The sequence below is a fragment of the Notothenia rossii genome, assembly GCF_949606895.1.
Source record: "Notothenia rossii genome assembly, chromosome: 8".
Taxonomy (NCBI): Eukaryota; Metazoa; Chordata; class Actinopteri; order Perciformes; family Nototheniidae; genus Notothenia; species Notothenia rossii.
The window spans coordinates 52,809,692-52,830,734 of record NC_136906.1 but is presented as its reverse complement, the minus strand read 5'-3'; the positions used below and the strand labels follow the sequence as shown (position 1 = coordinate 52,830,734).

Below are 21,043 nucleotides of genomic sequence, written 5' to 3'. Positions count from 1 at the left end.
AGATCTATTTGAGGAGTTCCTGACTGTCATGGCCGTCATGGAAACTGTTTACCAGAGGAGCATTTAATAACTTGGTTTATAAATCATAGGACATGGCAGCGGTGTTCCTGATCACCTTGTATGAATACTCCCCGTTGTTTTACATTAGTGTGGTGTCTTTGTGTTTCGTTGTCACCGCCGCCATGGTGCTAGGCTGGTAAGTGATATGTAGCTAGTAGCTGAGCTAGTTTAGCCACTGCCCTGACTACAGCTGTTTTGATAGCATCACATTATTTCCTCGCGTTAACATCATGCGTCTCCCTCGGATTTGGTCGATTTTGCCAACGTTTAATGACCTGGCAAGTCGCCTATATTATTACCTCAAAGTAGCCATATTTTAAGATATTGTGGCTAATACATGTGTGTTCTAGACAGTTAAAAGCATCAATTAAGATAAAAACAAATGAAAACTGTAAATGTACAGCAAAGAATAAATGTCTTTAAACCCCTTACTGTCAGATTGAGGTCACCTGAGTTTTGACTAAAAGGTGGTTTATGAATATACTTCACAACATGGCAGTCTGCACATTATATTTACATATTCATTGTGTACACAGTGGTGGAGGAAGTACACAGATATTTTACCAAAGTAAAAGTAGTAATACCACTGTGTATAAATACACATTAAAAGCATAGCACCTGCATTCATTTTGTAATTTGGATAAAGTACAAGTACCAAAACTAAAGGTACTCATTATGCAGTACATTCTGAATTATATATATAATATCAATGGATTATAACTCAGGGGTAGACATTAAGAGCCGGTGGAATTGTATTATCACTGGCCCCACCATTGTAACCACTGGCCCGGAGCATTCGTCCAAAAAAAATCGACTAATAATGAAGAAAATTAACACATTTGTTGCAATAGTAATTTATGCTAACTACATTACTACTTGTACTACAACATTTGAATCATCAGTTCTTCCTCACTTTCCTCAATTGATCATATTTGGTTTATTAAAATAATTATATTGTGGTCATTGTTAAAACATTTCTGCTATTATTATGAGTATTATTATTTGTATAATGCGCTTTCTGCCGTCATTAGGAGTTAGAAATGTAATGGCTATGTAGTAGATTAGATTAGAACCTTCATTATCCTAAACTGCTGGGACATTTCCCTATAGCCAATACCTTTTATATTTTCTACTCTTCACTTACTTGTCAACATAGGTCGGCATTGATGTAAAGAGCCGACAGAAGACCTTGTTTATATCGGCATCATATTGAGAGGTGCAGTGATGCGTCATAAAACCAGGAAGTGAGCCGCTGGTTCCCTCGACAAAAAAGCAATGGGACTTCTCCACAGGGTTTTGGAAAATAGCTGGAAATAAAGTCTGTGGAAAACGAACCTGTTTGATAAATGCACGTTTTGTTCAGCCGAATAATCTCCACATGTCTACCCTACTTTTATAATTTTCGAATCATACATCTAATCGATAAAAGGGTTTTAGGACGCGTCACTGCACCACTAGAAGCCAACTCCATCGATCAAGCTGGCTGAAACGTTCTCTCCCTCTTCTTCTCATGCTCCCTGTCACTCTCCTTTAACTCCTCCGGTGACTTTCTTTTATTTGAAGATTGTTTTTTGCCCGGCGCTTGGCCGGTTACCGCTGGTATTAAAAACATTTTGACGAATGGTTAGGTGGCGCGATAGTCTGTAGTGAAGGAGGCGCGCTCACGGGAGCCTGCTCGAGCTGCGCTCCGCAGCAAACAGCTGTTTGCTTTTCACCCAACAACGACAAGCGACTCACGAAACGCTATGTTGTAGCGTTGATAAACGAAACAATTTACCGTATTTTCCGGACTATAAGTCGCTCCTGAGTATAAGTCGCATCAGCCAATAAATGCGTCGTGAAGAGGAAAAAAACGTATATAGGTCGCACCGGACTATAAGTCGTATTTATTCAGATATTTATTTTCAAATCCAAGCCAATAACAGACATTTACGGTAAACTGGAAAGGGAAGTTATTAACTACACAGGTCCGGTATGTTAACGCAACACATACCTTCTACCTGGAGGCTGGCTCTGCGAGTCGGGCTAGGGTGGCATGCTTCTACCCCTTGACGCGCTCCGACGGAGGACTGCTGGGACAGACGGGGCATCTCGGACGCACCCACTGAGCATTCGGCCGCTGGGCTGGTAGGGGTGGACCCTGCGCCGCACCGGACACAAGACGGCGGGCTAACAACAGACGGCTAACAAGCTAACAAGACGGCTAACAACAGATGGCTAACAAGCAGCTAACCCGGAAGAACCGTCCGCTCTCTTCTTCGTTTTTTTCAGTGGTACAGGAGCAGCATATAGTTGTCACAAGCCTAGAGCGCCCTCTGGTGGCTGTAGACGGTTCATGTCAGTCAGCATGAATTGACATTTAAAACATATATACGTCGCTCCTGACTATAAGTCGCAGGACCAGCCAAACTAGGAAAAAAAGTGCGACTTATAGTCCGGAAAATACGGTAACTACATTTTTAGTCAAAATACCAATACCACAGGAAACATTTTTTTTTAAACAATATTTTTAGTGGCCCGAGCGGGCAAGTGGAAAGTACGTTATGCTGGCCCGGGTTGTCTAAATAGTGCTTCCGGGCCAGCGGGCCAATTATAATGTCGAGCCCAACTAGTGGTGTAATTATGTATAAATATTTTACATTTTGCAGCTGGTAAATGTGGTGCTAACTAGGTGGATAGCTAAAAATAATTTATTCTGCCATGTATTTTAATCTTTAAATATACACCATTATTCATTCATTGGTTTTTAATTTGTATTAATAATCTGAATCTGCAAAGTAACCAGTGACAAATGCTGTCAGATAAATGCAGAGCAGTAAAAAGTTCAATATTGAACTCCAAATTTTAGTGGGGTAGAAGTATGAATTAGCATAACATTGAAATACTTAAAATACAAGTACTTAACAATTTTACTTAAAGGTGGGGTAGGTAAGTTTGAGAAACCGGCTCGAGATACACTTTTTGTTATGTTCCATGGAATGCTCTTAACATCCCGATAGCAATGAATATCTTGCGTGCTTTGACGAAAAATCCATTAAAAAATGTCATCTGTGGAAGCCGTAGCACTGTAAAAAGCACGACCAATCATCTGAGCCGGCCCGGCTAAAATAACTGGATGACCTACCTGCCTGTCAGCCTTCCATCTGTGCACAAACTTATCTCGTGCCCTCATTGGTCATGTCCGTGTGTGTTGGAGGAGGGGCTCTCTAAGGAAGTGGCAGATTTTTTCCGGCTGTGTATTTTCAAATTCTAGCGCACTCGAGCTGGTTTCTCCAAAATTACCTAACCCACCTTTAAGTACAGTAAACTAAATTAGTACCTTACCAACAATGGTGGTGTACAAATCAAGGTAATAGATGAGAGGTCAGACGGACAAGGAAATCGGATCATCCACATCAAATTCCACCATTAACCAATAGTACAAATATGTCTTCTCATCAGCCAATCAAAGCATATTGGTAAATTCTGTTGGTCTGTTATGCAATAGATAATTATGCCCACTGATTCTTTCTTGTGTGTACCCCTCTCTGCTTTGTTTTCTTTGTTAAAAGATTTATAGAGCCATGCAGAACATGCTTACATTGTGCTCCTTCTAACTTTGGTGCTTTTTCTCCCCCCCACAGGTTTGGCTTTGACGTCCCAGTGATCCTCCGCAGCTCCGATGAGACGGAGTCCGTCCTCCCCACCCCCGAGAAGCAAATGGTTCAGATGACCAATCCCTTCGCCCTGGAGATGTGCCCTGGGTCGGCATCCATCACTGGTGAGAACATCACTCATCATCACTAACTCACAACACAGAAACTGGGGGGGTCGAGATTGCCCAACCTTGAGTGAAAGTGTCCTTCTCAACCCTTAGAAGCTTCCTTTATCCAATACACTGAACCTGAGCCAGTGACACCAGCAGACTTCCTAAAGAAGGCTGGCTCTGTCATCGGCTTCAAACCGGACACTTTTGGTGGAGAGGTGGACTCGGATTATTCTGTTATCCATTATGGAGCAATTACCATAAACATGACAGCATTAACGGCCCGTCTACACAGCAGCGTTAAAAAAATCTTCCAACGCTTCTCTGCCCATTGACTTTAAATGGGGGTGACGTCACTTTGCCTCGCTTTTCGCCAAACTGCATTGTGGGGAAGCAAAGCGAAGATTTCCAGGATTTCCAGGATTTTCAGGATTCAAAAGTTGAGCAATGTTCAACTTTTGAAGCTGAGGTGGAAGCGTCAGCCAATCAAATCCCGTTTTTAAGCAAATCGGACATTACAAGCGCTAGCCAATCAAACCGTGTGTAAGCTGGGAGAGACATACCGCAGTTCATTTCCTCATATTCCAAACGAGAAATTACGGTAACAAATCACCCGGTTCTTTACGACCAGACTATTTACCGGGATACAAACCGGAGGAACCAGGAGGGAGGTGGCAGAGACAGTGGGTGAAACTGGTAGGTTTTTGCCTGTTTGGGGATTTTGTATCCAGTTTACTTTGTTTTAACATTGCTATTGCTTTGTATGTCGGGGCGGGAGATTCATGTGATTGGTTGTTGGTCGCGTTGCTCGCAAAAAATCCCCAAGCTTTCAGACACGCCCACCTCCAAGATGTTTTCAAAGCTACTGTGTGGACGGGCCGTAACCCTGTACAATGCCTCACCTCTGGCTAACTTTAGTTTTTTTAAATGGGCTCTTTTTAAATGGACTATTTTTGTCCACATACAATACCCTAATTCAGTCATGTTTACATATTCTTCTCAAACTGCCTCAAAGAAAACACATGATTTATAGTGAAAACCACCCTTGAATGATGGGATGGTAGACTAAATCTTTAGGAATCCAAACTATAACATATAATAAGTACCCTGTATCAAGATTGATGCAAAACAAGTGACATTTGACCTTTTTTAGAGAGGTTTCGAAAAAAAAGGCACTTCTGGGGTCATTTGGGTCCATTTTCCATATCTCTGGCCCCCTCGGTCGATTTTGATGATTGACACCTCTTTTGAACCGTTAGAGCCAAAAGAATCGAGGGAAAGTTCATAAAATCCATTTAAACATTACCCATTGGTGAATGAGTGATGCGTAGCCAGAATGCCCAAAACCGGAAGCTGTCATACACTCTGCCAGCTCTCATAGCAACTATATATGAAAACTCCGTTATTGACATAAAAATGAAGATGGATTTTCAGTAACTATTTCAGACACATTGGATTAACCTATGGACTAACCTTCAGCAGCTTTTTTATCGTTTTAATGCCATTGAACACAACTGTTGATCAGAACAACAGCATAGGTAAGACAATGTCCCGTTTTTGCTCCATAAAGCTCCGTGTTGTGATGTCGGTGTTTGTTTCCCCTTTCACGAGTTCTGATCGCTCAGTGATGATACTTATACCCCTAGAATCTGTGGAATCTCAGCTTGCTAGCTGATATATTGTTTGTGCAGATCCGATATGTAATAAGGGTATTTATACCTAGAGTTCTGTGCTAAGTGTGTTAGCTTTTTTTCGCTCAGGGCCCATTTAGACGCTTCTTGTGAGACTTGTGTTTTGTTTCGGTAAAAATGGTTGGTATCGTCAGTTAGCTGAGTTTCTTCCCGTTAAGTGGGTATGACACATTAATAGGTTTTTAAATGTTAAGAAGCCCTGAGACACAGTTTCGTGGAGAAAAAAAAAAATGCGGGCGGGGGCCTCCTGGTTAAACAGGTTAAACAACATTTATTTAAAACACAAAATGTTTGTGTTTGGATTTTGTATTCAAACGTTAAACGAGACATTTTTGTGTGTGCATTGAAACATATTTGTGTAGATAGTCATTCAATAAATCCAGAATTACATTTGTGAATCCTTCTCTGTGCAATTATTTATTGTGAGACTAATCTGACCCCATACATTGGGCTATTTAAATACCCTTTAATTTGATTTAATAATTGCAATATGAAACTTAAGTAGATATTGCATATTAAATCATTTCTTGTTACAGAATACAGATATGTTCCTATTCCTGTGCTGTTTAGATAAGAAAATCACCCAAAAAAACTCAATGTATGCAGATATGAATTTGCAGGGTTTTGAATTGTTCTACCTTTGAGTGGTATCCTTCTGTTCTGAGGAACAGCCCATAATAACAGTTGCTCTCTTGCAGACGGGGTGTCTGTGAGGCCCTGCTGTCTGGAGCCCTGTGTGCTCAGCTGTTTCTGGGGCTGTGAGGTCCAAGCCCTGCAGGGGGCGCTGCAGGCCCACCAGCACAGCCCCAGGCTCAGCACCCCCCAACACTTCCAGCAGGCCCTGCACCCCCACTACCACCACTGCCAGAGCTTCCAGTATCCTTCACAGCGCTTACACACACCCCCAAGTTAATGTTATTATTCTGATGTTCTGATTCAAATCAACCGTGTCGTGCAAAGTATCTTCCAGTTACCAGGAAAGTACGGTCAGATTAGTGTCAAAATAAATAATTGCACACTGAAGATTTTACAAATGTTATTCTGGATTTATATGTAAATGTCTTTATCTACAAACCTATTTTTCAATGTACACACAAATACTATTCTAATTTATATATATATATATAAACGTAATAACAAAATCCACATATATATAAATAAGTTCAAAATATTTTGGATCCACACACAAATGTTCCTTGTTTTAAATAAATGTAATATAAATCCACAAATACATATATTTCAAAGTGTTTAATGTTTTCATCAAAAACATATTTAAATATTGTTATGCTTATATTGAGAACCTATTGACCTTTATTGTGCATGAATCTCTCTACGTTTGTGCGTGGATGTTTGCGCCACCAGGGAGCATCGGACTTTTAATAGATATATTTGTTAGTACATTGAGAAATATCTTTGAGGATAGACGTTTATATATAAATCCAGAAGTACATTTGTGAATCGTTCTGTGTGCTATTGTTGATTTTGACACTAATCTGACCCCATATTCCCCTGTGTGATTGGCTCATACACGTTGTTCCTGATGTTAGCCTCTTTGACCCGCCCTCCAGTATCGGCAGTGGAGACAGAGCGGAGCACCACACACATATTCCTGCTGACCACAGGATCACGGATTTTGGGCCGTTGCCAAGGCAACACTACCCTCTCGTAGCTGTGCTGACGCTGGCAGAGTCTGAAGCCAGAGACTCGTACAACATCGTAAGTACTCACGATCAGACATTTCCGTCAGTGTTACTTACATGTTAATACCTGTCTTAACCCTCCCCCAAAGACACATGGTGTTAATTCAATGCACACCGTACATAAGTACCACACATGAGTAAATGTACTTGGCTTCTTTCCACCACTGATTGACACTCAATAAAATATCCTCCTGGAAAAGCACCTTAAAAGTCCTGAAAATATTTTCTTCCCCTTCCGCTTCTTTTGAGTACAGACATCACAAGATTTCTGTGTTTGTGTTTTCCTCTCAGAATCCCATCTGATCCAATGTAGGAAGGAACCCATCAGTGATATGTCTGATGAACTTATCTTATTTTGGAGTTCCTGGGAACATCTGATCAAACCATGACACATTAAGGGGCTGCAGGCCGGATTCAAACCTGTGTGCGCCTGCGCCATACAGCGGTCCAGGCTTCTTCTTTTTAGAAACACTTACATACAAAGCCCTTTTCGGACTGGATTTACATCTTCATAATCTGTTTGCCAGCTCATAGAGTCCTGTTGTGAACCTGGAAACGATGAGTACTCCAAAGTTTTATGTTAGACATTTAAATATATAGAAAGCACAGAGCCTGCCGAATGCTAACTCACTATCTTGGGCAATTTGCACAATTGGCACAAGTTGCATTAATTACAATTATAGCTTTAGTTGACAATATACATTTATTTTGGGGGTTAAACATTTTTTGGGGGGTTATTGAGGATGGTGGATGCATTTTTGAGATTTTCAGGATAAAAAATTACCGTTTTGACAAGAAAGTGTCCATATTTGTAATTCTGATGGATTGACTTTGATAAATTATTGTCCGATCTTGAAGTTTTAGGGGACTCTGGATCACTTGGACTGGACAGAATGCTTATTTATTTGAAAAATAATTGTCCATAGTAGAGGTCATATTTTCATCTTGTGTTCCCTATATCCAGTAACGCTACTCATGGTAATCAAAATCAGCCCACCAAGAATACAAATATGGCCACTTTGTGGTTAAAACGATCATTGTCGATTCATGATGGTGTCCTTGTTCTTCCAGGTGGCCTCTGTGACAGTTCTTCATGTTCCTGATGACAGATACAGCCTCTCTGCTCGGCTTCTCTTCCAGTACCTGCTCACCGCACAGGGCAACATGTACGAGTTAAAGGTAAGTCACATTCTATGGGGTCAGATTAGTGTCAAAATAAATAATTGCACACCGAAGGATTGACTAATGTAATTCTGAATTTATGTATAAATGTCTCAACCTACAAACATATTTCTCAATGCACACACAAATACTCCTATGTAGGCCTATTCACTTTGGGCTGCATCTTCTATGAATGGTGCAATACAAATCAAAAGTATTATTATTCATGTGATTGATGTTACTGTGAGAAAACAATGAGCTCTGCTTCCTGCAGCCTCTGTTCATGTCAGCTGACAGCATGTTGTCAGAGCCTCCTGATTCAGAGCACAGCACCCAACCCAGGGAGGCCTACGACGGGGCCACCAGGGGGGACCAGAGTCCAGAGGAGGAGGTGGAGGAAGAGGAGGAGGACGAAGACTGGTCTGAGGGGGGGGGCAGAGGCTGTGTGGTGTGTCAGAACGCGGCGGTGAACAAGGTGTTGCTGCCCTGCAGACACGCCTGTGTGTGTGACAGCTGTGTGTCGCGCTTCCAGCACTGCCCCATCTGCAGGGCCTTCGTGCTGGAGGCCTTCACTCTGACAGAGCCCCCCTCTGTCTGGGGGACCGCGTGACACTGAACCACTTATATAAGGGCTAAACTGCGCTTTCAGCTCTGACCATGTACCATTTGTAAATGTATGCTTTATTCAGACACGATGAACCTCAGGATGGGATCGACCAATTGCAAGTGTAAAGGTCAAGTAGAGACACGTTCCCCCCGCCATATCTGTCAGTTTCTCTCAGAGTAACCCCAAAAACAGACGCCTCCACTTCTTTATTCTCAGAAACACACATTATTTATTGTGTCCTGTCGATATCTGTGTTACCACTCAAATTAAATCTCCGCTGATCACTTTAAGATTGTAGAGCAAGAAAATCAGTTGCTAAGGATGTATATAACTGAGTGATATTTTCATGTACAAATAACTTATGTTGACTCTGTTGTTTGTTTTAGAATAAGATGGGTTGACCTCTTTTACAGGACCAGTGCAGTATTTATTGACCAAAGCTTATTACTTCCTGAGCTTTAATCTGACTGTAAATAAATGTGTCAGGAATAATTAAAATGACTGGTGATTTATTGGAAATGTGTTCAGGATATGATCCCAGATATATCTGACTTTTGTCTGAAAACCTTCTTTGAAAGTGAGAAAGTGGATAGCCGGTTATTGGAATATTGCATCAAACCCCCGGCCAGATTGACACAATTGAATGGAAAATCATCTTAGTGACTTCATGACCTTTACTTAAGATAAGACACAGCTGTGAACATTTGCTTGATATATATATTGAGTTCCTGTTTGCTGTACCCATAGATATTATTGATACTGAAGGAGATTACGATAAGGCAAGACTCCGGAACACACTTTGACACGTGTTTAATCAGTTTTGGAGCTCAGGACGTTCACTTGAAGGTAAGAGAAATGAGAAGTCGTCAATTGAAAAACACAGAACTTTCAGTATAATTATATATTTTCAGAACATAAAAGGTATTTATTTGTAAGTGTTAAGAGTTTTGTGGGATGCCAGAATGATCAGCCTTTTGGATCCAGAGATGAAACAAAAGGCGGGTCAGACTAATAACTGGATACAGGGGTTACCGTGTCACTTCGTAGGTGAGGACCGTGTACTTTTTCTAAACGTTTTGCATCCCACAAACATTTACAAACATTTTCTCCAGGCGTTAAAGCATGGAACCCAGCAAAATGCAATGAGAAATATGAGAAAGGACTATGACACACAGTTTATAAAGGCTTGTAGTCCAACTTGGACTCCAGCTTCTTCGAATCAGCCACCTTCCTCACGGCTTTCATGAAGTCTTCCTGAGTGACGTACTCGCGGTCAGCGCGGATGGCAAACAAACCTGCAAACAACAGAAAAAGGGTAATTTTTGTAAACAACATAGACTGAAGGAATTTTTTTTTTTTTTTAAATGATACTGAATAGAAAATGTCTAACCTGCTTCTGTGCACACGTTCCTCAGGTCGGCTCCGTTGAAACCGTCTGACAGCTTCACGATGGCTTCGTAATCTGAAAACAGGCAGAGGCGTTCACAGTCAATACACCGCTTACTTCTCTCCCTCTGTGTACAGGACTATTTGGCCCGACCAAAAATCGCTTTTAAAATGTGCTTTATAAATAAACTTTGATTTGACACTCTCCTCCTTCTCACTGTTAGTTGCTAATAATGTCCATTATCTAGAGACCAGGGCTTATTGTACTGGTACAGTCCAGTGTAGGAACCTCATTTTTTGAGGGTTACCAGTATGACAAATGTTGCAGTACTGTTTTACTAATACCCAGTATTTTATAATATGACACGTCGTATATTTGTGTGATAAAATAAATACTATTCTGAAATACTGTGAACAGAGCAGTTATGCATAACAAGTACTTTTAATGTTGATACTGTTCGCTTATAATACTTGCGTACCGCTGCAATTTAAGACCATAGTTTTTCTACTTTTACTAGATAATCTGAGTACTTCTTCCACCTCTGGATGTTACACAATTTGGCTGATGGTCATTTTGTTTGAATAAAAATGAAGCCTACATCAGCACCCTCCCAACAATGTCACTGGGTCTTAGGAAAACATGGAAGAGACTAAAAGCTAAACTGAGGCAACATGGGGGGGCAGCGGAGTCATGTGGGACTAGGTAATGGTAACTAGGTAATGGTAACATTCTGTTTAGTGGTGCAGTCCCGGCTTAATATCAAACTGGTTTGATAATGTTTACATTGGCCCGACCGTAGTGAAGAGAATGAAGACAAATGAAATGCTGCAATTGATTGAGGTGGAGTAAATGCTATGATAAGGCTGTAACAAAGTAACCAGCATTAGAACTAAAACTCTAAAAGTGGAGCTTATACAGGGCTCGACATTAAGGACTGCCCGATGGCCCGGGGCCATCTAGTATTTAGCTTGGGCAATGAAGCCTCACCTGCTGGTTGCCCGATCGGGCAATCTATTATACCAGTATCATGCAGCTCGCGGATCCAGTAATGAGTGACCCGACAGTAAAACTAAACATATCTATAACTAGTTATGGTAGTTTGAGAGGTAATTAAAATAGCTACGTGTGATATTCTAACCTGAAGTGTGTGTTTTGTCCGCTTACCGCTGCATGTGATCATGCAGAGCTGCGTATAGACTCGTCAGCAGCAGCTGATCTCTCTCTCCCGTCAGATTAGACTTCACTCGCGTATATGTCCATATCGATCAGATCCAGCTAGTTCTAGATAATGATATGACTACCTGCTTATTAAAAGACACCGTGACCTAAACAATAAGTGTCGCTAAGTAACTGGGTGAGGCCACAAAGTATAGCGCAGCATTATGCATTTGTTTACATGCCCACCGGAACCCCGAGGCATTAGCAACAGATCAACGCACAATCAACCCATACATACTTTCTCCACATTAAGTGTTAGACATTAGAATTGACTACTCTTGTCTGTCACATACTCTTCTTGTCTGTCACATAAGTGGCGCAACTGAAGCGTTATTGCGCTAAAGGGAAATTATTTTGACCGGACATTTTGACCGAAGAGATTTAGATTTGCTTGCTAACGGGAACTCTGACGTCGCCATTGTGTGTGCTTCGCGGATGCACTCGGCTGCTCGGGTCTGCTCGGTCAGCTTCTGGATGAGGAGGCATTCCTTCGACCAACTTACAGTAGATAACATTACAAACATTTTTAACAGGGGCCATAATAGTGTAAATAATGTTTGTTTTGGCAGTTATAGCTGCATGTAATGTTTTCTCTTTTTTACATCTGGGAAGGCATTTGCCTTCATCAGATGGAAAGTGTCTTGACCAACAACTTAAGTATTTCTTATAGCTATGCGGGGCATGCAAGCGAGCAAAAAAAAACAAGTGAAATGAAGAATACAATTGAAATTGTAATATTGTGGTGGTTCATCTTATAATTCAGTCTAGAGAATGCACCAGACAGCATCTAAGACCTGCAAAAATCTAAATGTTCTAGGGGGAGGCCCCCAGAACCCTTCGTGCGTCATTTCGTGCGCGCGCATTTTTCAGGGCAACCTCTATTGGGCTCAGGGCCATCTGTTAAGTAGCTTAGATGGCCCACAGGGCCATCTGTTAAGTAGCTTAGATGGCCCACAGGGCCATCTCCCAAAATCCTTAATTTCATGCACTGTTATAAACATCTGGGAAATCCTGGTGATCATGTAAAACTGAGAACAGGAAGTCAGAATCAGCTTGTGGTCAGAAATGGGAGAAGTACTCAGATCTTTTTTTTTTTTACGTATGCACCATGACACCTAGTCAAATTCCTCGTACGTGTGAGCCTACCTGGTAATAAACCCGTTTTGGATTCTCATGACTTTACACCCCTGCATGTGGTGCATGACTGACCTATTTCTCCGTGCTTGGTGATGGGGCTTGCGTGGATCTTGAGGATGTCCAGGCGAGCCTGCTCATTGGGCAGCTCGATGTCTGAGGAGCAGAGGAGGACGTTAGTGTTGCTGCGTGTTCACAGAGATCTGACACACAGATGGGGGGGGACACACACACACACTTACGGATTTTACGGTCCAGTCTGCCGGGCCGCAGCAGGGCGGGGTCCAGAGTGTCCGGTCTGTTGGTGGCCATGATCATCTTCACTCTGTGCAGCGTGTCGAAGCCATCCATCTGGTTCAGCAGCTGGCAGGACACACACAAGTTAAGTGTCTCAGTGCTTTTAATCCTTTATCCACTGCTAATATTTGAAATATTATATGAATATAGTAAGTCTCATTACAACACAAGTGAACCTTGGGACATTTTAGTGAGCGGTTTACCTCCATCAGTGTCCTCTGGATCTCTCTGTCAGCAGAAGTTCCCTCAGAGAAACGACGGCCGCCTGCAGGACACACAGACAGAGAATATACAGTGAGGATTCAGAACACATGGGGGTGTTCTGAGAGAATCAAATGTAGTGAACATGTTTCTTTATAAGGCTCTATTACCCTTTGAAGTGTTAGCGGAAGCTTACGTCAGTGAAAAAGACTAAGCTTTAGCTGCTTCACAAACAAACTCCTCCCAATTAGGAGATTTGAAATGCTTTGATTGGAGCTTCAAGCAGGTCAGGTGAGAATATACAAAGCCTTTTAAAAAATAAATAAACATAACCAAAATACTACAACCCCGTGGATGCTTTACAGTTAGCTGGCACTTTGATCCAAAGTGACTTACATGCACTTCAAAACTGTAGACATGCCTACAGGAGCTATCTGAGGTTTAGTATCTCGCCCTAGGACACTTTATGGGGGTGGCTATGGCTCAGTAGGTAGATCACGTCCTCAAATCAGAAGGTCGGTGGTTCGGTGTAAAAAGGTCATGTCCTTGGGCAAGACACTTGACCTCAATTGCTTGTGTGTAAGTGTGTGTGAATGTTAGTCTCCTTTTATGGCAGGCTCTGCCTCTGTATGAATGATAATGATAATACCTTGGATTTATATAGTGCCTTTCATGAAACCCAAAATGATGACTTGTACATGCACTATATTAATGCAGTCCATTTATCATATCAGTCAACAAGTTGAATGGTGTGGATCAAACCACTGACCCTCTAATAGCTAGGTAGGTAGCTAGTTACTGTAGGTGGGTTTAACCCCCTGGACAAAAGCCCTACAACAACCAAATCAGATGGCCAATGTCACTCACCGATGGCGTCGATCTCGTCCATGAAGATGATGCAGGGCTGGTGGTCCCGGGCGTAGTTGAACATCTCTCGGATCAGCCTGGCACTCTCACCAATGTACTTGTCCACGATGGAGCTGGACACCACCTGCAGCGCACAGACACACAGAGAATCAGCTGACTGACTGCAGTGTGGCAGGAAAGCCCGATGTTGGCGCTGTTGACACTCACCTTGAGGAAGTTACAGTCCAGCTGACTGGCCACTGCTCGGGCAAGAAGAGTCTTCCCTGTGCCTGTGACAGAAGGATTAAAGAGTGATATTTCTTGTCCTGGGATGTGCAGTGTTTGCATGGATGCCACTGAGTGGCAGCCTAATAAAGAAGGGTATATGTTCACTGAGTTACTGACCTGGAGGCCCGTAGAGCAGGCAGCCTTTAGGGGGGATGATGCCCACTCTCAGGAAGAGCTCAGGGTTGGTCAGGGGAAGCTCAATCACCTGACACCAAATAACAACAGCAGCATTATTTTAGAGCCAAATGAAGATGCTGATTTGTTCTTTATGCCTTTCCTATTTAACACTACATTCCTCTAATAAGGAAAGGGTAGTCTATTGGGTTAGATAAGTCTCAAAATAAATAATTGCCCACAAATTTACAAATGTAATTCTGGATTTATATATAAATGTCTCTATCTATAAAAACATGTATACATCCCAAATGACATGTGTGAATCCTTCTGTGGGCCATTATTTATTCGGAGACTAATCTGACCCAATAGTTGTCTTGTAGGATTGATTTCTGATCAGCTGTACCTCTCTCAGCTCTCGGATCTGTTCGGACAGGCCTCCGATCTCAGAGTAGGACACGCTCCCGGGGTCCTCGTGTGACATGTTGTACACCAGAGGGTCCACCTCTCTGGGCAGGTACCTTTGGAAGAACAGGAAACACATGCTGAGCACACACCCATAACCATCTGGGTGAATTTCATTGTCATCATACCACTGTGCAACTTCATATTTTGTAGCTGTTATAGGAATAAATCCGTGGTTTAGTACATACTGCATTCTTAGCATTATACGTTTTTGGTGTGGCAAATGTTATCACTAAGAAGTTCTCAGGCTTCATTTTTGTCTGAATAGCACACACATATTTGCAATTACACAATAGATCAGTTGAACAAAGATCGGATTAATTTGGACCCTTACATTTCTCTATAGTGTTTTGGGTGGAATACTATTGGGTGGAATACTTTTTATAAAATAAAAGATTAACATTAAGGAAAAAGATAAAATGGAACTTATGCACACTTAAAATATATTTAATGTATTTTAAGTCAGTGTTGTTGTTGTAATTATTTTTTACTCTGTAAAGTGTCTTTGAGTTTCTTGAAAAGCGCTCTATAAAAATATGTATTATTACTAGAAAACGCCATAGAAGTAATTAATGTATTGAGGGCATTACCTTCCAATTACAATTATTATAAGATACAAACAATTCTTTAGTACTATTGCAGCACTAATCTGCAGTGATAAACAATGATTTGGTGTGAATAATGAATATGTCCTATATTTGAATGCCACATGGAGAAGAACACATCATTATAGGGCTGCTCAATTAATCGTATTTTAATCTCAATTACGATATTCTTTTTTTAATTAATTTTTTTATTGGTTTTTCAGTTGAATTATACTTAAAAGAGCCTGTGACACGAGTTTCCCCCATCATCCAAACCCATCAAGTTGAGTAAATATTGTCCCCTTGAAAACCGTTACTGAACTGATATTGGATATTTGTACTTCGACAACCATTAATCTGCCCTTCAATGTTGACCATTTTCTGGATCTTCTCGGGGATTCTTCAAATCCCGCCAAATTATGTGTGGCGTCATTGCGGGCACAGCGCTCCAGCTGCACCGTTCAGGATCCCAGCATCTGCATGCAAACGCACGATGGCGCACACAGCAGCAAGCTCAGACAGCGGTGACAGTTTAATTTTGAACGTGTCTGAGAGCTCATATGAGGCTGAAGGATCGGTTTATATTGATCTGTTAGAAGTTTAGGAATTAGGTGCGTCAATATGGGCGATCATACGGTCATGTCCAGTGGTGGACTGGGACTAAAAATCAGCCCGGGACTCTCGACCGGCCCACTTCGGTACCGCTAGTAAATTGTCAACGGGGGGAGTGGGGGATGTGCTAGTGACTTATCCGACCGGCCCACTTCGGTACCGGCCCATCGGGATTCGTCCCGATGGCCAGTCCGCCACTGCACCCAGCCCAGCCCACATAAACTGCCAACGGGGGGAGCCTCGCTGCGGGGAAACGGTGGACCTAGTGTCCCGATCGGAGTGGGAATTAATAATAATCATAATCCGTGCATTTTATCCATTAATTTCCCCAACATTGTAGTAAAAAACCACACGTTTAATCCATGTTGGTGTACTACAACTACAAAAAGCATTGGTTTGTTTTCTCATCGAGAAATACAGACCAGCTCAAACAAACGATTTTTAAATCATCATCATCCTCACGATCATTTAATGTATCATATGTTCGATGAATTGACATGAAAGCACTAATAAATGTAGTTTCATCCACTTGAGTTTACAACTACAAAAATAATCGATTTGTTTTTATATCACATCCGACGGGAGGAAATTCAGCATCTCTCACTACCGATTTTTAATCCTAATTTAATCATCATCTTCACCTTGATCATTTATGTTTATGTTCGCCGAATTGACATGAAAGCACTGACAAATATGAATATACTGTAGTCAACTTCATTAAAACGTTATTAAAGTGCCTAAACTCAGTAATTCACCATTTCTATGCATGACAACACACTTTGTCCGTGTTTGGCTCTCTCGCCGCACAGTGAAGCGTTCCCGCATTGACGTCACTTCCGGCTTCCCCCAAAACCTCAAAATGAGTCGAAGGAATTTCCCCGCGATGTTCGAAATTATTGATATTTATCGGAACGGTATCGCACCTTCTTTTTTGAACTGACGGTTCGAGATGACTGGTAGCCCAATATCTCATTGCACAACAGTTGTTGGGAGGCTGTCACAGGCTCTTTAAGGTTCAGGGTAATCAACTGTTAAAAACCCACTATTTCTCCAATAGATTGATGTTTTCAAAGTAAATGGATATTCGTTTTTAATAATCGTGATATCAGTTATTGACCCAAATAATCAAGATTATGATTTTTGCCATGATCGAGCAGCCCTACATCATTCTACACATGTCAGTGCTCAGCATTAACATGTTACAGTTAGATACTTGTTATTCTGTGCTTCAAGCTTACCTCATTATAGTGAGTGTGGTCATGTCCAAAGCCACTCTGGTTCCTGGTTTCAGCTGAGACTTGTCCAACTGGATAGAAATATTTAAAGATTAGTGTTTTCTGTTTCTGAAAAAAAGGTTTTTAAAAATGAATGAGACTTCAATGTAAATCCTTTATTCAACCAGATGGTCCCACTGATATCATAGATCTCTTTTTCAAGGGAGACCTGCAAAATGTGCATTGTGCTGGTATACTTGGAATTGTTTGCTCTATCCAAAAATAAAAACAAGGTTATATTGTAAAAAATAAATATGTGGGCAAAACATTATGTATTTAGATATGGACTGGTGTGCCAAATATTTGATTTGTTGGATTGGCCAATAACAGATATTATTATACTAATAATAATAATTAGTGGTACATTAGGCGCTTTCACACCGCAGTACTTTTCCCACGAAGGTTCATCAGAACTTAGTTCATGAGAACTCTTTAGTTCTCATGCACTAAGTACAGATCGCGTTCACACCGGAATAAGTCCCTGGGGGAGAATTGGGGAGGATTAGTCAAATGAAGCCGCTGACGTCACTTCTTCTTCTTCTTCTGCTTTGGGTTTACTGGCAGGCCGCAAACAACTTCACGGCGTATACTGCCACACGAAGCCCCCGGCCGGAAGTCCCCGGAGTTGGGGACTGGCTTCAGTAGAAGCTGCTGGAACGCCGACACCTCCTCATCTCCACCGCTCCCATGTTTTCTTTTGTGTTGCCATAAATTAGTCTCTCTGCGTTTGTGCTAATGCTAGTACTAACAATGCTAATGCAAGGATAATGAAATGGCGGCTTCACAAAACTTTTTGGGAGTTTTACGGGGCGTGGTTTGCAATCCGCCCAATCAGACATAGGAACCTTTTTCTCCCACGAAAAAAAAAGGTTCTGATGAACTAATTTTAGTTCCGGCTCTTTTTGTTGTGAACGCGACATTTCGGAACTGTAAACTAAAGTGGGAAAAGTACTGTGGTGTGAACAAAGAGGTCACATTAATTTAAAAAAAAAAAAAACATACCATCATGCCTCTACATACACCTTTAAAAACAGGTCAAATGAATAACTTTCACCGTAGCTGGATATTTCAGGTCACTTTTATGTTCTGCATAGCACATATATGCAGGTATTTTTGCAATATATTACTTTTTTTGTCAGTCTCCTGAAAATATGAGAAACAAAAACAAAACAAGATGCTTTACACATTTGTATCTGTTCAGCACATACCTGTCTGCGACATCCAACCACATATCTTGGGCCGTTGGTGGCCTTGACAATGACTGGAAATAAACAAAAACAACAAGTTAGCATCACATGCCGGAGTTGATCAGAGTTTGACATGTTTCAGTCACAAGTTGTCATTAGAAATGGTTAATAAGTCACTAAACTTCAAGAGGGTAAATCTTAAGCCGGAATCAGCATCATGTATTTGAGACTGATTGATAAAGAAATGATTTGTTATCCTAAAATGAACACTCTAAATCCCCCACTAAATCCTCTAGCCATTAAATGATTCTGCCGCTACTTGTTAACGTGATATTTCATCCAATTAACTTACATTTCTCCTCTGTCAGCTGTTTGAGAACTTCTCCAACAATCTGCAAAAATAAAAAAAGGGAAAAGATGGGGTTAGCATAGTCTCAATAAAAGTCTGACTCTGATCCCCTCTCCTGTTTGTCTATGAAAGTCCCTTCCACTGTCTTCACCCACTGAAACACCATTCTCTCTTCACCAACAGACACAAACACTTTCACGAACATTGTATAAATCGAGATGACTGTATTTCACTTTTTATTACTTCACTGTCATCTATCATTGTTTTAGTAAATGATGACATACATTATAACCCTGACTTGTTGTTGAGGGAAGCACTGTGTTGCTAACTCCAGGTCTTGGCCTTGTCAAAAACGCTGCATCACTACTGTGATGTTCTCTTTTATTTTGAGAGTCCAGGAATTACATAATAATCTTCCAGTTTTATATCTATACCTGCTTTAACAAATCTAAATGTATGGTTCCTTGCTGGTGAAAATATATTTCCTCAGTCTCACTCTCAAATGTCCTTGGTTGTATCAAATGATAATGCAGTCCTTTGTAAAATGTTGTAATAATACAACTACAATAATAGAAAGTGACTCATTTAGTGGAGATTCAATATATACAAGAATACTTCGATCTACTGTCGCAGCCACTTGTATTATCCAGAGGGAACCAAAACTCTTAAATGTAAACAAGTACAGAACATAGTCTTACCTGACCAACACTTTGCAGAGCCTTCAGGTCATTTTCTGATTTCTCATACTGTTTTGTTTGTTCTCTCAGCTGCTCTCTCACTGGAAAACAAACAAGGGGAATAGCCAGAAGTTATTTTCTGCAGTTTTCGTTAACAAAGACGAACATACATCCGATGATGACATTGTTTGTTACAGTTAAGAATGGCAGCTCACTGTCAAACAAACATGCTAACGTTAGCTAGTCAAGTTAGCTTAACGTAAAACTGTTGATAAAGTCGTCAGCTACAATGCGAATTCAATTTGTATCACGGTAGTAGACCGTACACGGACTGATGTTAACTGAACGTTATCAGTTATTAACGTATTTTAATGTTCGGCATAACACTAATGTTACAGTTGTTTGTCTAATACCAATAAGCTAAGTTAGCACAGCTAGCGTCGACTGGTTTAGCGTCACTTCCATTCATTTCTATGAGGGATGCTAATTGCATGACAAAGCAGTAGCTAGCTGGCCAGCTAGCTGATGCTAGCAAGCATCAACCTATACTATTGATTATATATAATCAAAATAAACACCATATTGTTTCCACACTAGAATCAACAACATTAAACAGCCTCTTACATTCTTTTAACCGCCCGTCAATTTCTTTGTGTTCCAGTAATTTTTTTCTGTAGTCTTGCAGCCCTTTCTCCCTGGTGTCCGCCATGATACCCCACTGAATGCTGGGAAACTGTAGCGTCACAAAAAGTATTTTGCTATTAGCGGCCGCCCCCACTTTGCTATGCTGTATTCTTTAAAGTAAGAATTTATTTTTCAAATATTTCTTCTGATGTTAAAATATATTGCACTTTAAAATGACTTTTCCTACCAATTAAGGGGCGTTACATTACATCTAAAATAACAGTAATATCCAGTGCATTTACTCAAGTAGGCCTACTGTTTTTAAGAGACAAACCAAAAAATATCAAAGATTGAAATTGTTTAGGTATAGGCGACCTAAACTTTAGTTGAGTATGTCCACATTGTGCTACTTTTACTCCAATACATTTATTTAGTTACTAGCTGATTTGCAGATTTAAAAGTTTAATACAAAATATAAATCTACAAGTGCATTATTATATATTATTGTAGGTTAAGCAACCAATTTGTATATTACGTAGTCAAAATAAACCCCACTTTTAACAAGTGTGAGGAACACATTATTGCATCAATAATTCTGATCAAATTAATTTAAAATATGTTGGGCTTAAATTGACCATTCTGCATGACATTTAGTTGTAACTGAATATTGTTACACTGTAGTATTGCTTCATTACATTCGTAAATAATCTGAGTACTTCTTCCACCTTCCCCTTGAAATGTATCCATTGTTGTGTTTTCTTTAACACCTTTTTGTTAATACTCAAATCACATGCTTGTAAATTGCATCATAAGGATTCACAT

General features: G+C 40.8%; 2 protein-coding genes across 2 annotated transcripts; one reads left to right on the top strand and one right to left on the bottom strand.

Moving 5' to 3' along the window:
• The first annotated feature begins 18 nt into the window (after positions 1 to 18).
• On the top strand, positions 19 to 10,088 carry cgrrf1 (cell growth regulator with ring finger domain 1). The gene is made up of 6 exons (XM_079644269.1): positions 19 to 196; positions 3,684 to 3,820; positions 6,195 to 6,372; positions 7,065 to 7,212; positions 8,268 to 8,375; positions 8,632 to 10,088. Exons 1-6 carry the CDS (start codon positions 93 to 95, stop codon positions 8,965 to 8,967), a joined length of 1,011 nt encoding a protein of 336 aa, XP_079500395.1. The 5' UTR covers positions 19 to 92; the 3' UTR covers positions 8,968 to 10,088.
• On the bottom strand, positions 9,758 to 20,359 carry psmc6 (proteasome 26S subunit, ATPase 6). Its single transcript, XM_079644268.1, has 14 exons — positions 20,222 to 20,359; positions 19,619 to 19,698; positions 18,924 to 18,963; positions 18,593 to 18,645; positions 17,349 to 17,416; positions 14,856 to 14,970; positions 14,453 to 14,540; positions 14,276 to 14,337; positions 14,069 to 14,192; positions 13,204 to 13,265; positions 12,946 to 13,066; positions 12,779 to 12,859; positions 10,355 to 10,426; positions 9,758 to 10,259 (listed from the first exon to the last, which is right to left on the bottom strand). The coding sequence occupies exons 1-14, from the start codon at positions 20,304 to 20,306 to the stop codon at positions 10,141 to 10,143; spliced, it is 1,170 nt and encodes a 389-aa protein (XP_079500394.1). The 5' UTR covers positions 20,307 to 20,359; the 3' UTR covers positions 9,758 to 10,140.
• Positions 20,360 to 21,043: the final 684 nt, after the last annotated feature.

Excerpts from the sequence above, each read along its gene's own strand:
- psmc6 (XM_079644268.1), bottom strand. The coding sequence starts at position 20,306 with ATGGCGGACACCAGGGAGAAAGGGCTGCAAGACTACAGAAAAAAATTA. Across the intron at positions 14,971-17,348 it reads ACCACACTCACTATAATGAG|GTACCTGCCCAGAGAGGTGG; the intron begins GTAAGCTTGAAG and ends GTTCTTCCAAAG. Across the intron at positions 12,860-12,945 it reads CAGACTGGACCGTAAAATCC|ACATCGAGCTGCCCAATGAG; the intron begins GTAAGTGTGTGT and ends TCTGCTCCTCAG.
- cgrrf1 (XM_079644269.1), top strand. The coding sequence starts at position 93 with ATGGCAGCGGTGTTCCTGATCACCTTGTATGAATACTCCCCGTTGTTT. Across the intron at positions 197-3,683 it reads GCCGCCATGGTGCTAGGCTG|GTTTGGCTTTGACGTCCCAG; the intron begins GTAAGTGATATG and ends TCCCCCCCACAG. Across the intron at positions 8,376-8,631 it reads GCAACATGTACGAGTTAAAG|CCTCTGTTCATGTCAGCTGA; the intron begins GTAAGTCACATT and ends TGCTTCCTGCAG.